This window comes from Diadema antillarum, unplaced genomic scaffold, assembly GCF_040938485.1.
Source record: "Diadema antillarum isolate AM-2024a unplaced genomic scaffold, OU_Dant_1.0 seq00000920_RagTag, whole genome shotgun sequence".
Lineage (NCBI taxonomy): Eukaryota > Metazoa > Echinodermata > Echinoidea > Diadematoida > Diadematidae > Diadema > Diadema antillarum.
Window position 1 is genome coordinate 974,758 of NW_027271772.1, and position 14,413 is coordinate 989,170.

A 14,413-nucleotide genomic window follows, 5' to 3' on the forward strand; every position below is an offset into this window, starting at 1 on the left:
TCTCTCATTTTGTTTGTGTTTACCAGAGTATCTTTAGTTGTACCAAAAATCTCACAACCAAGTCACTGCTTGCCATTCTCCCCATTTCAATGGGTAAACTTTGAAAAAAAAAGGACTTTTTCAAACTTGAACCTAGGTCATGCCATGTTGCAGGCATTCGGTGTCAAAGTCTGAGTTGTTTACGGCTCTTGTCTGCAGGTTTTCACACGGTGGGCTCACATTCCGACCAATCGGTTGAAGCGATGGACTTTTTGTTATTCAAAAAGCCTGCTCATGCCTAGTGAAAAACTGTGCCACACTGTCTTTCTCTCCTTAAGTTACTTTACCCCCCCCCCCCCAATATGCTGGAGTACATACATTGTAGCTTACAACCTCACTGCTGAAGGTGCCAAAGTTTTCTTGTTTATATTGATGACAGCATGAGAGGGTAGACCATCGGATGATTCATAATCTGGTCGTCCTTGCAGTGAAGGTCTGTTCTACTCTCCTTAATATCAGAGAGCACTGAAATATTAGTTCTAGTCATTCCATCTGCCTTCAGCAATATCCTGACTAAACTCAACAGGCAGAAGCTGTAAATGAACCCCCCCCCCCCCAAAAAAAAAAAAAAAAAAAAAAAAAAAAAAAAAAAGGCTGACTTTTGGGGTCCAGAATATCACAGAATGTTTTGTCTCCTCAGAGAGACTGGAAGTGATGCTGAAAAGAGAAGAATTTGACAGGGAACATTTCTGGGCTGGAGCTCTAAAGGATAATTGCTTTACATTTAACAGCATCTCCTCTGAGCATATCGAGGAAAGTCTGCTCACATTTTATGCTAGCTTTGATACATTTTCATAGACAAACAGAAGAAGGAAAGCTTCTATTCAAACCTACCATGTTGTCTCGCATAGAATGAACATTGATATCCAATCTGCTGCCTCCAATAAATGGCAGCCTTGAAGAGAGTTCAAACCATCAAGTCCTGAGGAAAAGACAACAATTTATGCCACAAAAGCACACCAGGACTTGATGGGTTAAGCTCTTTTCAAAGTTGCCATTTTTTGGAGGCAACAGATTGGATACTAATGCTCTTCTATCTGAGACATCAAGATAGGTTTGAAATGAAACTTTCCTTCTTCTTCATCTTTTCTTCATTAAAGGGATGGTATAGTTCTGGTTGAGATGGGGATTCAGGTTTTAACTTTTTGCAATATAAAGTAGACACCTCTCTATGGAATATGAAAGAGCATACAATTGTATGAGAAATTAAAAGTTTACAAGATGAAAATCGGTTTGGAAATGGCTCTGAGATACACAAAACAAAGTATAAAGTAAAACAAAGTGGTCCCACCTTTTATTAGAATCACTTTGTTTTTTGTATATCTCGGCCATATAAAGAATGTGATTTTCATCAAATTAACTTTGAATCCCTCTTACAAAATGTATGCTGTTATTTATTTCATATAAGTGTTTTTAAATCATATCTCACAAAAAGCTTAAACCTGAATCCCTATCTCAACCAAAACTATACTATCCCTTTGATAAATACTTGCAATGAATGATAAGAATTAAAACAAACAGATACAACATTAAGCGCCTAAATGGGGTTTCTGGGACTCAATAAAAGAGTTTAAAAAATGCCTCATCTGGTTCCTATAAGCGGGTTCATTTAATCAACAAGCTTATTAACATTCCACACATTGTTTTCAAAGTAATCACACATTTATGACTGTACATTTTGTAAATGTGTGTATGTTTTCCCCCTCAAATAGGAATGCCATTCCATCTGTAAATTTTGGGCTATATCACCATTACCTAGAACACAAAATAGAGTTTCCCTTCAATGCCCCACTCCCCCCCCCCCCAAAAAAAAAAAAAAATATATATATATATATATATGTGACTCTGCACCTCAAAACAAACAAAAAGTCGCCAGACACGAATTTGTAGTTAAGACCATATTTTGAAAGAGCAGAGTTTAAGCTTTAAAACTAACTCAAATCAAACGGACTCTCCTAACCTATCTAAATATTGGAAAGAAAGCACAAACTCAAGAAAAGTGTGAACTGAGAAAAGAGGCTCTGAAGTACAGTGTCTATTCAAGCGCTTAATATTTACCAAACCGTGCTGGCTGTGCGATGAACGGGACAAAAACAGGAAGTAAACCACCAGAGTAACAACAATGAAGGGATTATCAGATTAAACTGAAATTAAGCATGCCTCATTAACACATTCTGTTCATAATTAATGCAACTTTCAAAGCAGTAGCACTATCCTTTCAAAAGTTATTAGAGTTGAAGTGAAGAGTGTGGACAAGGTTTTTCAGAAATGAAAAAGGGATTCTAAAGACACACCTAATCACACTATTCTACCAAAATGTTCGAGATAAACTGCTAAAAAATGCACTTTCCTGCCCGTTTTATGATACCAAATTTTAGCATAATGTTAAAGAAGACCCGCTCTTTCAGAAAATATGAAAAAGTCAAGATCGGCTAGGTTGACCCATATCACTTATTTTCAGTCCTCACGCAAAATCAGTGTGTGCGACTTTTTGTTCGTTTTGAGGTGCACGATCACATATATATATATTTATATATATATATATATATATATATATATATAGATATATATATATATATATATATATATATCATATATCCCTTGATTTGATCATTCTGTGATTCTTTTTTCAGCAGGTCATCCTCTTCACCTTGTTTCTGCAACACATTTCAGGCACAAAGACGAAGAGTTCCATGCACTCTTATTCAGTTTAAAAGAAGTTTTGCTGCTAAAACTCAATTTCTGTACATTTACAAGCAGAATGCATAACTTTACATACAATGTGCAGCATTTTAACCCATTGAGGACAGACTGATTTTGCTACAACACACATTTCCCATTGACACTTGCCCGAGTACACTCAGACTCTTCCTCAATGGGTTAATAAAGCACTCCAGTGTGCATGCAAAATGGCAAAAAAAATCCCAATAAGGATTAATAAGGGGTGAGAAGAAATTCCACAATTGCCCAATTCCACATCTTGCATCACAGAAGACTTTTAACGCTTCAAGGTCACAAGCACCAGATCGACCATCATTCTCTCGGGATTCTAGATCATTCCGCATACGCCCACTGGTCGTAAATATGTCATGCATTAATCACACCCCCACTTATTCTGGGATTCCCCAAACAAACAAACAAACAAACACACACCAAAAAAGATATGAGCGGAGCAATGTTATCTCCTATTCAAATATCAAAGCTAAACAACATTCCTGCACTGAAGTTTACATTGATTTTGATACATGCTAGTAGTCTTCTATTCAGCTAATTTGGAATTCCCAAAGCAAATCAGAACTTATAAATATGTGTATCATCTGTTTCAGTTTCTCTATCTACAAACCAACAAAAATATTCATAAATTGTTCTAATGAACTGTGGTGCTAAGTTTTTGTTTGTTTTCCTTTCGATTGTTTTCTTTTTAATCTGAAATCGATATCTGAGAATGGATAGCAAATGGGAAAATATACTACACAGAATGTGGCAGTTTATACATGTATTAGTATATTATTGTTGATATTGGAAGCACTATTCAACTACTAGCCGAATGGAACCTGGTTTGTAAACACTCACTTGACATTAGCTTCTGCTTTTTCTTAACAGCTGCATCATAACAAGATCTTGATACTTAGGTTGCTTGTTAGGATATCTTGTTTCGTGTTTGAACTCTCCACTAACAAACAAGGAATTTTAATAGTGTTCAATGGTTGATTTTTGGTCAAATGTAATGAATTAGCTAGACCTCTATGTTTTCCCCATAAATGCAGTTATAGCAACAAGTGTAGTCTTATTGCTATTGAGTCTATCAAATGACATGTGAAACCCACTACAAAGCTTTCTATTCATAAGACATTCCTGTTGTCCAAGGAAGTGCAGCAGAGCATCGAACAAAATAAGACAGTGGAAAAAAAAACTCAAAAGACGTAACATACGATAAAACACACCAGACATTAGGGCAGCTGCTGGTAATAGATGCCAATGTAGTTGCTTGCCCCCCCCCCCCCCACCACCACTATCACCATCACCTCCCGACTTGACTAGCTTTTTCAAACAGCTAAACAGTTGAATAGTTTTGGTCACGGACTGCAGATTATCTCCAATTTCTTTCTCTTTCTTTCTTCAGAAACATCACTACCCATGCAACAAGACACGCCTCACGTGACACTTTGAGCACCTGGTAGGATTGGGTGGGAGGCGACTTGGCAGGTAAGGGTGTGTGCGCTCAGATCTGCAGGCCAAACTTCAAAGCCTTACTTCTCATCGCATTCAGTCGGCTGCACGTACGTTCTCAAGGAATTCTGTTGCCAGGGATGCATGTCTGCAGCTGAAATCGACATCGGCTTTCTTAAAGAGTCCATTCAAACTGAACTGTCTATAAAGTGTTGCGGCTAAATCAAGCAAGCCTACTAACTGCTGCCACAAGTGCTGCTACTATTGCTATCGTATTGCCGCACATATTAGTTCTAGGACAACTCCGACCTGATCAACTCTTCCTTTGAGTGAGGGTCGACGATATTAATCTCTCCTGGACTGTGTGTAGTTGTAAGTAACAGCAATTGGTTCTCTAAACTTGGGGAAATCATTCGTCAACAGCTTTTCTTGTGTGCGTCTGTGAGCGGTGAGAACGAAGAGCTGCTACATCATGAACAACTCGTCGAGTAAAGCCGAGGACTTCTACCATTTATTCCGTAGCAGCAATACCACCGAGCTGCGCAAAAACCTGCCGCGCATCGCCAACAACCGGGACCTAGACCGACAGGACCTGGCCCTGTTGGTCCTCCTACTGACCAACATGCCTCAGACCCAGATCAGGCGACTGGTCCGAGGGACTCCGGCCTGCAGCCAGGCCCTGCAGGATGTGCTGGACAGGGTAGTGGCCAACGAGGGCGCCAGGGGCGCAAGGCCATACGATGCGGACGTCCGGGAGATCGAGACGATACTGTACGGGCCGCCCCTGAGCCCCGACATACCGTAGCCCCCTCCTCCATGATGAGCTTGTGTTTGAGCACAATATTGACTGTGAGAACAGAAATGTACTGTGAGGATTGGTTCAAGTGCCTTTCTCTATTTTGTATAATAAGGTTCATTTTGAGTGAGAACAACAACAACAACAAAACTACCAAGGAGAACAGTAAGGCCACTGTACCTTTGCTATAGTGTTGTAGAAAACATAACGAGAATATAACAGCCTGCTTTATTCAAAATAGTTTACATGTGACCACTTTTAACCTGCATGAACCGAGTCTGACATGATAGGCAATACAAAAGAGTAATATACATGTAAGAATAACTATAAAACATTGACATTATATCAATGTTTGTACGCATAGAGAGAGAGAGAGAGAGAGAGAGAGAGAGAGCAGAAGAGAAAATATTTTCATGTACGTTATATAACATAAAATGTATTTTATGATCCGTCGGTTTTGTCACTCTATCTCTGGTTATGTAATAAATGTATTGTATTATTATTGTATTATGACGTGTCTTCATGTGATGAGTTGTGATACGTGCACACAGCACACTCCTCGACATTGTAAAGTTCACAAGCAATATTTAGACCTTGAGGTTTTTACCTTGTTCCTTTGTGTGGTGTGCTTGTCAAGTGTACAACCTCTTGCAAATGTCAATGCAAAATCCAGATGTAAAACTTGCCTCTCATGTCCATCTCTGAGACTCCAACTCTTCCGCCTTGAGACCAATTTTCTCGAAATCTCCCGCTCAAGTCTGAATTTCTCCCATTCTAGGTGTACACTGTATGTCTGATCTCCAGCTTTGAATAAAGGGATGGTTTAGTTTTGCTTGAGATGGGGACTCCAGCTTTACAACTTTATTACGAGATAATCAGAAACCTTTTATGAAATATGAAAGAGCATGCAATTCCAAGAGGAATTCAACGTTTATTTGATAAAAATTTGTTTTGCAATGGCTAAGATACCCAAAGTAAAAGTGATACTAACAAAAGGTAGGACCCATCTTTAGTAGTATCACTTTGTTTTACTTTGTTTTTGGATATCTCAGCCATTTCGAAACCAAGTTTCAACAAATAAACTTTGAATACCTCTAAGAATTGTATGCTTTTCTATAATTCAAAAGTGGTTTCTGATTATCTCACAAAAAAGAAAAATACATAAAATCTGAATTCCTCATCTCAACCAAAACTATACCATCCCTTTGAGATGATTAATTCTCCTGCTTAAAAATCAGCTTCCTGAAGCCAAACTTCAGTTTTAATAGTCATATGTGTTTAACAACAAGGCTAAGATAGCAGCAGAGAGGCTCGATAAGGGCTTGAGCTCCCAGGGCCACGATGTGGGCCCAAGACCCCAGCCACAAGGGACATTGCGACTCAAATTTGTGTTGGTTAGTGGGTGCTATGAGCTCATAATATTTTTAGTATGCTTTTGTGCAATCAGAGTCTCTAATTCGCCAGGGGTTACCCAGCGGAAGAATCTCATATTTATTTTATAAGAGAAGCTTGCGGTTGGACTTTCTGCTATCTTATTGTGGAAATATGCTTGTTAAAATTTTTATCCTTCTAGGTACGGGATTTCTTTTTGTGACACATTGACTTCCACAACATTTCATTTTTTTTCTTTCTTTTTTGTAAGAAAATTGTAGCACAGAGATTTGAATATCACAGTTTCACTTTTGGCACTGTATGTGCAAGAAGCTCGACATCTTTTGACATAATTTTTGAAAGGTGTGGGAACCATTTCAGGAAGCAAGTGAAAAAAAAAATTGAAAGCTGTTTCGATCTGTCCATTGTGCAAACAGCATTCAAGGATCTGATTACTATTAACATGAGTACAAGTTATCAACAATGCTGACTGTTGTTGCCATGGAAATGCCAAAGTTGGCTGGAAAAATATAGAATTGCAAACTTTGTCAGAGATACACTCCATACTTTCTGAACTGTTTTTTCAAGAAAATTAATTTTCTCTGAAGTGTTTGAGCGATAAACAGCACACATGATTCAAATCTCTTTGCAAGTGTTGCCATGGAGATTTGGGATTAATTCCTGATTGCTTGTACATGTAAATAAAACTTGACACTTTAAGAAAACACATCATGCTTGCCAATCCACTTGTTACCTGCATTATGTCAATATAGAATGTCTGCACATTGTTTGGATTTCTTGGTGTCTGCATTCATACGGATCAATGTACGCTGCAGACTTTTAATGGCTCTCTGAAATATTTACCAATATTAAAGGGGTGTTGCTTTACAATATGTCTAGTCTGAGAAGTCTTGGATGCAGTCTTTAATGCAAGAAATGCTACCCTGTGTTTCCAGTATTGTAGTACATAGATGAAGAGCTACAAAGAGAAAATACCAATAGTGTTTACCGAACGATTATCAAATGCTCTGGAAAAAAGAGTGTAAACTTCTGGGTTACCAGATTTACCATGCTCAATATTTATGGACATCTCTTGGTGTCTGCATAATTTTCACCCCCCCCAAAAAAAAAAAAAAATCATGCTTGAGTATCCTTTTTTAAATTCATTTGCACATCATCAAAAGGAAAGGGCTGCCATTACATTAAGCATCATTATGTATGTTTGTTGTGACAGCCCCCGTAACATGGAACATGTCATGGAACCAAAAATGCAATTTTATTTTGTATCTATAGTCATGTACTAAATTTGTTTGTAAAACTTGATTTTACAATCTAATTTCACCAAAATCTTTAGGTTGTTGATGTAATTTCATTAACCCATTGAGGACAAGTCCCGTGTATACTCTGGCAAGCGTCTATGGGAAATGCGTGTTGTAGCAAAATCAAGCTGTCCTCAACGGGTTAAGACATTGTAGTCTTGAAAGAAAAGATTGCAGAAATAGAATGAAACTGAAATTGAAAACAATCATGCAGCTCAGTCAGCAAAGTTAGAAAAATGTTTTGAAATGTTCAAGACTGAGCTACCACAACATCCAACCAACAGTGCCTGAAGAATTTCTTTGTCACCAATGACTTCATATGACCTTTAAACACAATGGGGCATTTGACTTTCATTTTCATTACGGACAAGATGAGGATCGAAGCGATTGAAAGGAGTTTAAATGTTTTTCGTGTTTTCCTGTTAATCCCATAAATGGCTCTAATGAAGTTTTGAAGAGGATGCAGTTCTCAGAAAATGTGTGAATTCAAGAAATACAAAATATGTGAAGAAATCCAATCACAAAATATCCCAATGCAATTGGACAATCCATTATGAGATGGGTTTTTTTTTTTTCAAAGTAACCATTCATTGAATGGAGTAAGAATATTTCCAGAAACAATTTTTAAGTTATAGCAGCACTGTCATCAGAAAGTATGTGAATTCATTGACAAGCAGAATATTTGAGGACACAAATGCACGCAAAATAATGTATATAAATATGATAAATTCAATTTGACAATCCACTAGAGAGATACATATTGTATTTCATGAAATCCTTACTCAATTCAAACGTGACTTGGCAATGATTTGAAGACTCTTGGATGCGCTGCTCTACATTGGTTGTTCAAATGCATGTGTAGATTTTCACAAAATAATTGCTTCTCATTTGTACTAAGCAAGTGGTAAAATCCCAGATTAAATTAAATCTGGAAAAAAAAACTGGAGGCTTTCATTCTTCCTCTACCCAAATGCATATAATGTAAAGGCAGAATCAATTTGTATTTCTGAAGAAATATACATTTCTGTCAATTTTGTGTATGAATTTCTAGTAGAAAAGAGTGCATCCATAATGTTGCAAACCTTTAAGGGTGCCATATCAATTGAATGTAATCAAAACTTTGGAAAATCATATCCCTTGAAAGGATTGTCCAATTTTTGTCTCAATCTTCACGTTGGCATCTCCTGAAATTTCCTGCATTTATTCTGAATGAATCCGTATAATTATTTTGAGGATTAGACATTGGTATTGCATTCTTCCACAATCAAAGTCTATTTTCTCTGGCAGACATGGCTTGACTCTGTGAACCATTTTGCTCAATATGGCAGATTTCACGACCACAGTCGCTGCCAAACGTCATGCATCTTCATCAACAGCCAGCACCCTGGAGCGCATGGGGTCTCATTACATAGCAGATGTTAGGATAGCAATTCTGGCTGGAATAGCATCTTCTCCTAGTGGCAGCCAATCAGGCAGCGGGATTCTTGTCGTTACACCACAACACTTGCCGCTGCAGACAGAGCGGGTTTCATAGTCAGCTTTCTATGAAATGGAGCCCCGGAAGATGGCAGTCTCAGCTGCAAGGTAAACATTGCGCAACACACGAACACGCACAGAATGCTTTGGCAAGACATACAAATTTTTCCCACAGCAAGAGACAGAATATTGACTCTCTCTTTCCCTCTCTCTCTCTCTCTTTCTATCTTTTTTTTTTCAATGATATTTCATTGATTTCATTCAAATCATTCATAAATCAATCCATTCTGGGTGTAACATGAACGTAAAACAGTACAAATGCCATTCAAAACACAAATCCATTTATCAACTTATACTGCCAATCATCTCTCTTCAACATAACAACTCAATTATAAATAAAGATTATTGCCCCTTCCTTCTCTCTCACACACACACACACACACACACTATCTCCTTTTCTCTCTAGATGCAGGTTTCATAGTCAGCTTTCTATGAAAAGGAGCCCCGGAAGATGGCAGTCTCAACTGCTAGGTAAACATTGCGCAACACACGAACATGCACAGAATACTTTGGCAAGACATACAATTTTTTTCCACAGCAAGAGACAAAATATTGACTCTCTCTTTCTCTCTCTCCCTCTATATCTTGCCCCTTCCTTCTCTCTCTCTCTCACACACACACACTATCTTTCTCTCTTTTTAGATACAGGACTGTATATACAAGCGAACTTTAGATCTGCAATGCAAACGCTAACAAGGAAAAGTAGAAATTAAGCGATGCGTAATATATGTCCCCGCCGGAAGTAGCATTTTGTAGCAAAATGTACAATATAGGTAAAAAATCAAGGTCAAAGGTCAAAGAAATTAAAGGTCAAAATTCTGTGTACAAGTTTTGAAGCCCTCACCTAGTGCCATCACATAAAGCAAACGGAATCGAAATCGGGTTAGAAATGGCGAAGGAGTAGCATTTTGTAGCCAATGTACAATATAGGTCAAAAATCAAGGTCAAAGGTCAAAGAAGTCAAAGGTCAAAATTCTGTGTACAAATTTTGAAGCCCTCACCTAGTGCCATCACTTCAAGCAAACGGAATCAAAATCGGGTTAGAAATGGCGAAGGAGTAGCATTTTGTAGCAAAATGTACAATATAGGTCAAAGGTCAAGGTCAAAGGTCACAACTGAAATTTTGTGTAGAAGTTTCAAAGCTCCCATGTAGTGCTATCATATAAAGCAAACAGAATCAAAATTGGCTCACAAATGACAGAGAAGTAGCAAATTGAACATTTTGATCACACACGGACGCACACACGGACGGACAGACGGACGCACGGACGCACGGACGGACGCACATACACACACACGTACGGAGCCCGTTTCATAGTCCCCTGCTCGAACTCGTTCGGCGGGGACAATTAGGCCAAAAATGGTATTCTGCGTGTGCACGAGACAACTGTTTCCATTGTCCAACCCGGAAGGCTGCGTCGTCTTAGTGTTTAGGTCTATGAGCTTGCTACTGTCAAACCTGCCACAACAACTGTGAGTGCACGGAGCAACGCAAGGCGCTAGGCTTAGCCCTAATGGCAAAAAATACTTTTTGGTAGCATACAAGCAGCAGCCAAATCCAAGAGCGTGGACTCGCATAAAAGTTTAAAAGTTAAAGTTCGCCCTGTACAATTGTTCTGCCAGCACGCGGAACACATACACGTACGTGCGGAGTGAAGTCTGCTGTTAGTAGAGCATTTCAACCCTCCTTGAGAATAGACATTTTAAACAGTTCGCCCTCTATAGGCAGTAAAGATATAACCTCTTTGGGTTTAAGCCACTGTATGCTGCGCCGCACAGAGATCAATCTTAGAGTCAAATATAATTGGTATTTTTGACACAACAGGGGATGTCTTATGCCTCACCTGTGAATTGACTCCGCCCCGTGCGTAGTGGTTGTCCGGCAACGACTCCATCTTCTTCAGCTTTCCCTTCCCGCCGCCGCCGGGGCCACCGATGCGCTCGCTCTCGATCTTCTTGTCTTTCAACTTCTGCACGGCACCCTTCTTGGCACTGGACTTGCTTTTTTGGCTGCAAAAAAGACAAGAAAATCTGTGTAACCAAAGACAGTAAATCAAGTACATCATTCCCCCCTCCCCTCATCTTTAACTCTATCCTTCAGAAAATTCCTCCTTCTTACCTCTTTCTCCCTCCATTTTTTTTTCTTTGTGATCCCTGACCTCATTTCCTCCAAGACCACTTTCTTCCTCATACCTTTTTTCTCTCTCTATTCCTATCTTGCTCATCCCCAACCCACCTCCACCCTTCAGACCCTTTCCTCATTCTTTCTTCCACCATTGCCCCCTCATCATCTCCTTCCCCTTCACCTTCAAACGCCTTCCTCTGTCATCTTCTTTTTTATACTTCTTTCAATCTGCTTCTTGCCCTCCAACCAATCATCACCCATCACCCTTCAGAACACTTCCTCCTTACTTCTTTCTCTCCATCCTCCCCATCACCTCCCACCCCCACTTCCTCCACCTTTCAAACTCCTTCCTCCTTTATACCTCTTTCGGCCTCCATCTTGCCCCCCCCCCCCCCTCACCTCCACCCTTCAGACCCCTTCCTCCTTCTTTCTCCCTTCATTTCTCTCCTCATCACCTCCTCCCCCTCCACCCTTCAAACTCCTTCCCCCTTCATACCTCTTTTGGCCTCCATCTCACCCCCCACCCTTTGGACCACTCGCTCCCCCTTACCTCCATCTCTCCACTACCCCTCCCCTCATCACCTCCTATCCCCTCTGCTCTTCCATCACCACCTTCCAGACTCTTTCCTCCTTCTGAAATACTACACTGTACTTACTCTCCCATTACTTCACCCCGACTCCTTCATACCTATTTCTCCCTCTGCCCCTCCTCCTAACCTCCTGAACCCTCACCTTCAGTACCCTTCATCCTTGTTTGTTTCTCTCTTCATATCCTCTCCTCTTATCAGACTCTTCCCTGCATCATTTAGACCCCTTCCTCCTTCATACTTCTTTCTTTCCCCATACCTCCCCACCCCCTCCTCCTAACCTCATCAACCCTTACCGTCAGTCCCTTTCCTCTTCGTTTCTTACTCTCTCCATCCCCCATCACTTCCTCCTCCTTCCACTTTTCAGATCCCTTCCTCCATACTTCTTCCTTCTCCTGTATCATGTTCTCCCTCCCGTTCCTCCTTTGTACCTCTTCTACCTCCATTCTCCTCCCCTCCTCACCTCTCTCGCATCATCCCCTCCCCTCCAGACTCCTTCCTCTTTCATACCTCTCTCTCCCTAGATCCATTTCTTCCCTCCTCACCCCTACCACTCTGCCCACTTTCCTCTTTTTAAAGGTTTTGTCTACCATTGGGGGCAGTGATTTTAAAAATGTTTCGAGTTATCATATCCAATGCATATGTATAGGTTAGTTGTATCACAAACCATCCTACCATATAAAAATTTTGCAATAAAGCCTAAAATATAAGGAGATACCACTATTTTTCTCAATAAACCATATCTGTGGACAGTTTATTCTAGAAACAATTTTATCATGACTAATGTTCACATTTTGTAGATTTTACAATACTTAGCATTGATTATACGGATAAACATTTTTACATTGGTTGTTTCTATCCCTAACTCACATTTAAGAACTATTTTGATGCACTAAAGCTGAGTTTTTGTTTCATCTGCAAATGGTAAATAATACCTTAAAAGAGGAAAACCAGTCCAAACATAAGTTAGTCTGATAAAAAAGAGTAAAATTTTATGAGTTCAATGTCAAAAATTTGACTGAAATCGGATGAAAAATAAGGAAGTTATGAAATTTCGAAGTTTTGGTAATTTTGGCAAAACAGTTGTTGTACAGTGGGTATGAATATGAAAATGAGTGAGCTAATCATGTCATACCCTCACAATTTTCCATTGATCGTGTACAAAAAAAAAATGGCGAAAATTCAATGTTTCTGTCATTGAAGTCTGAAACATGTTATTCCTTGTTGAATAACTTCAGAATAGTGATCAGTTAGATATATGAGGATTTCAGCCTCGGGCATAATTGCGTTTGTATGAAAACCTGGAAATTCCAAAAATTGTATGTACAAACTATATGGTGCATGTAAGTTTTAAGGGAATGACATGCTCACTTTGCCATTTGCATACGTATTCATATTTCCTATTCAAGAACTGTTTCTCCCAAAACTAGCTAAACTTCAAAATGTCATAACTTCCTTGTTTTTCATCCGATTTTGATCAAATCTATACCGTTGAACTCATAAATATTTTACTGATATCCGCTTTACGGATTTCCGCTTTAAAGCTTTCCCATCCCCTTTCATCCCCTCCCCCCCCCCCCCTTAGACCTCTCCTTCCTTTCTCACCTCTTTCTCCCCATGGAAGAGAAGAGCTCTGGTTCCAGCACCCTGCTGATCTCCTCCTGGGCAGCCATGTACTCCCTCCTCTGCTTGTACAGCTCCTCCCCAGCCTCGCTCCCACTCATGCTTGAGTCTAGCGCCCTCTGTGGTGGCACCTTTGTCTGTACGACAGGCAGAGAAACAAGACTCTAGATTGAAGTGAAACTTAAAGTCTTACATCTTAGTTTGATTTTGACATGACGGAGTGAAAATCTGACGTAAAAAATCTGACGTAAAAAAACAAAACAGGACTGTGAAAGTTTTGATAAAATTGGTCAAAATCATTCAAAAAATAATGCCTCCAGCACACTTCGGGCGGAGGCATTAAAAAAAAAAAAAATGACATGTTTTCCAGAAATGGTAGCATCGTTCAACAATGTATTAATCATTAAAATAAGTTCCTGTTATGGCATCATAGCCCAGTAAGACTTTCCCACAGACTTGCATGATAACTTCTGCTGAATTTCCTCAACAGAAATGAATAAAAGAAGGGGAAAAAAATAAAATTGTCCACATTAAATCATCCTGGTGATGTAACAATTTAGTGATGTTGCGGTCTTTAACCCTTGCAACTACTTCAACGGGTTTAAGATTAAACCCATGGGAAAAGAGCAGTCTGAATGGGCTTGTGTTAGACATGCAACCGCTCAGTATTGACAAAATGGAAGGCTGCCATCTAGAGGTCAGACGTGGTACAGGCATTCTACCCACTAAGATAATAAGCGAATGTCACCACAGAACTGCAAAAGGGTTCATTAAGTCAGTGGGTTAAGGGTCAAACGTGTGTTTTCTGGGACTTGAAGAGTTAAGGGGGGAGGGCTGGCAGTGTAAT

The 14,413-nt window shown here is 39.5% G+C and overlaps 2 protein-coding genes across 2 annotated transcripts in view; one reads left to right on the forward strand and one right to left on the reverse strand.

Annotated features, from left to right (window-relative positions):
• LOC139741332 (uncharacterized) overlaps nt 1–14,413 on the reverse strand; it is a 66,507-nt gene that overhangs the window by 25,722 nt on the left and 26,372 nt on the right. The window contains exons 7-8 of the mRNA XM_071651914.1: nt 13,549–13,703; nt 11,076–11,241 (exon numbers count right to left, since the gene is read on the reverse strand). Of these exons, the coding sequence (XP_071508015.1) occupies nt 11,076–11,241; nt 13,549–13,703 (321 nt within the window). The remainder of the gene's footprint in view (nt 1–11,075; nt 11,242–13,548; nt 13,704–14,413) is intronic.
• LOC139741338 (uncharacterized) lies at nt 4,650–6,012 on the forward strand. Its single transcript, XM_071651919.1, has one exon. It carries the CDS (start codon nt 4,682–4,684, stop codon nt 5,012–5,014), a length of 333 nt encoding a protein of 110 aa, XP_071508020.1. The 5' UTR covers nt 4,650–4,681; the 3' UTR covers nt 5,015–6,012.

Excerpts from the sequence above, each read along its gene's own strand:
- LOC139741338 (XM_071651919.1), top strand. The coding sequence starts at position 4,682 with ATGAACAACTCGTCGAGTAAAGCCGAGGACTTCTACCATTTATTCCGT.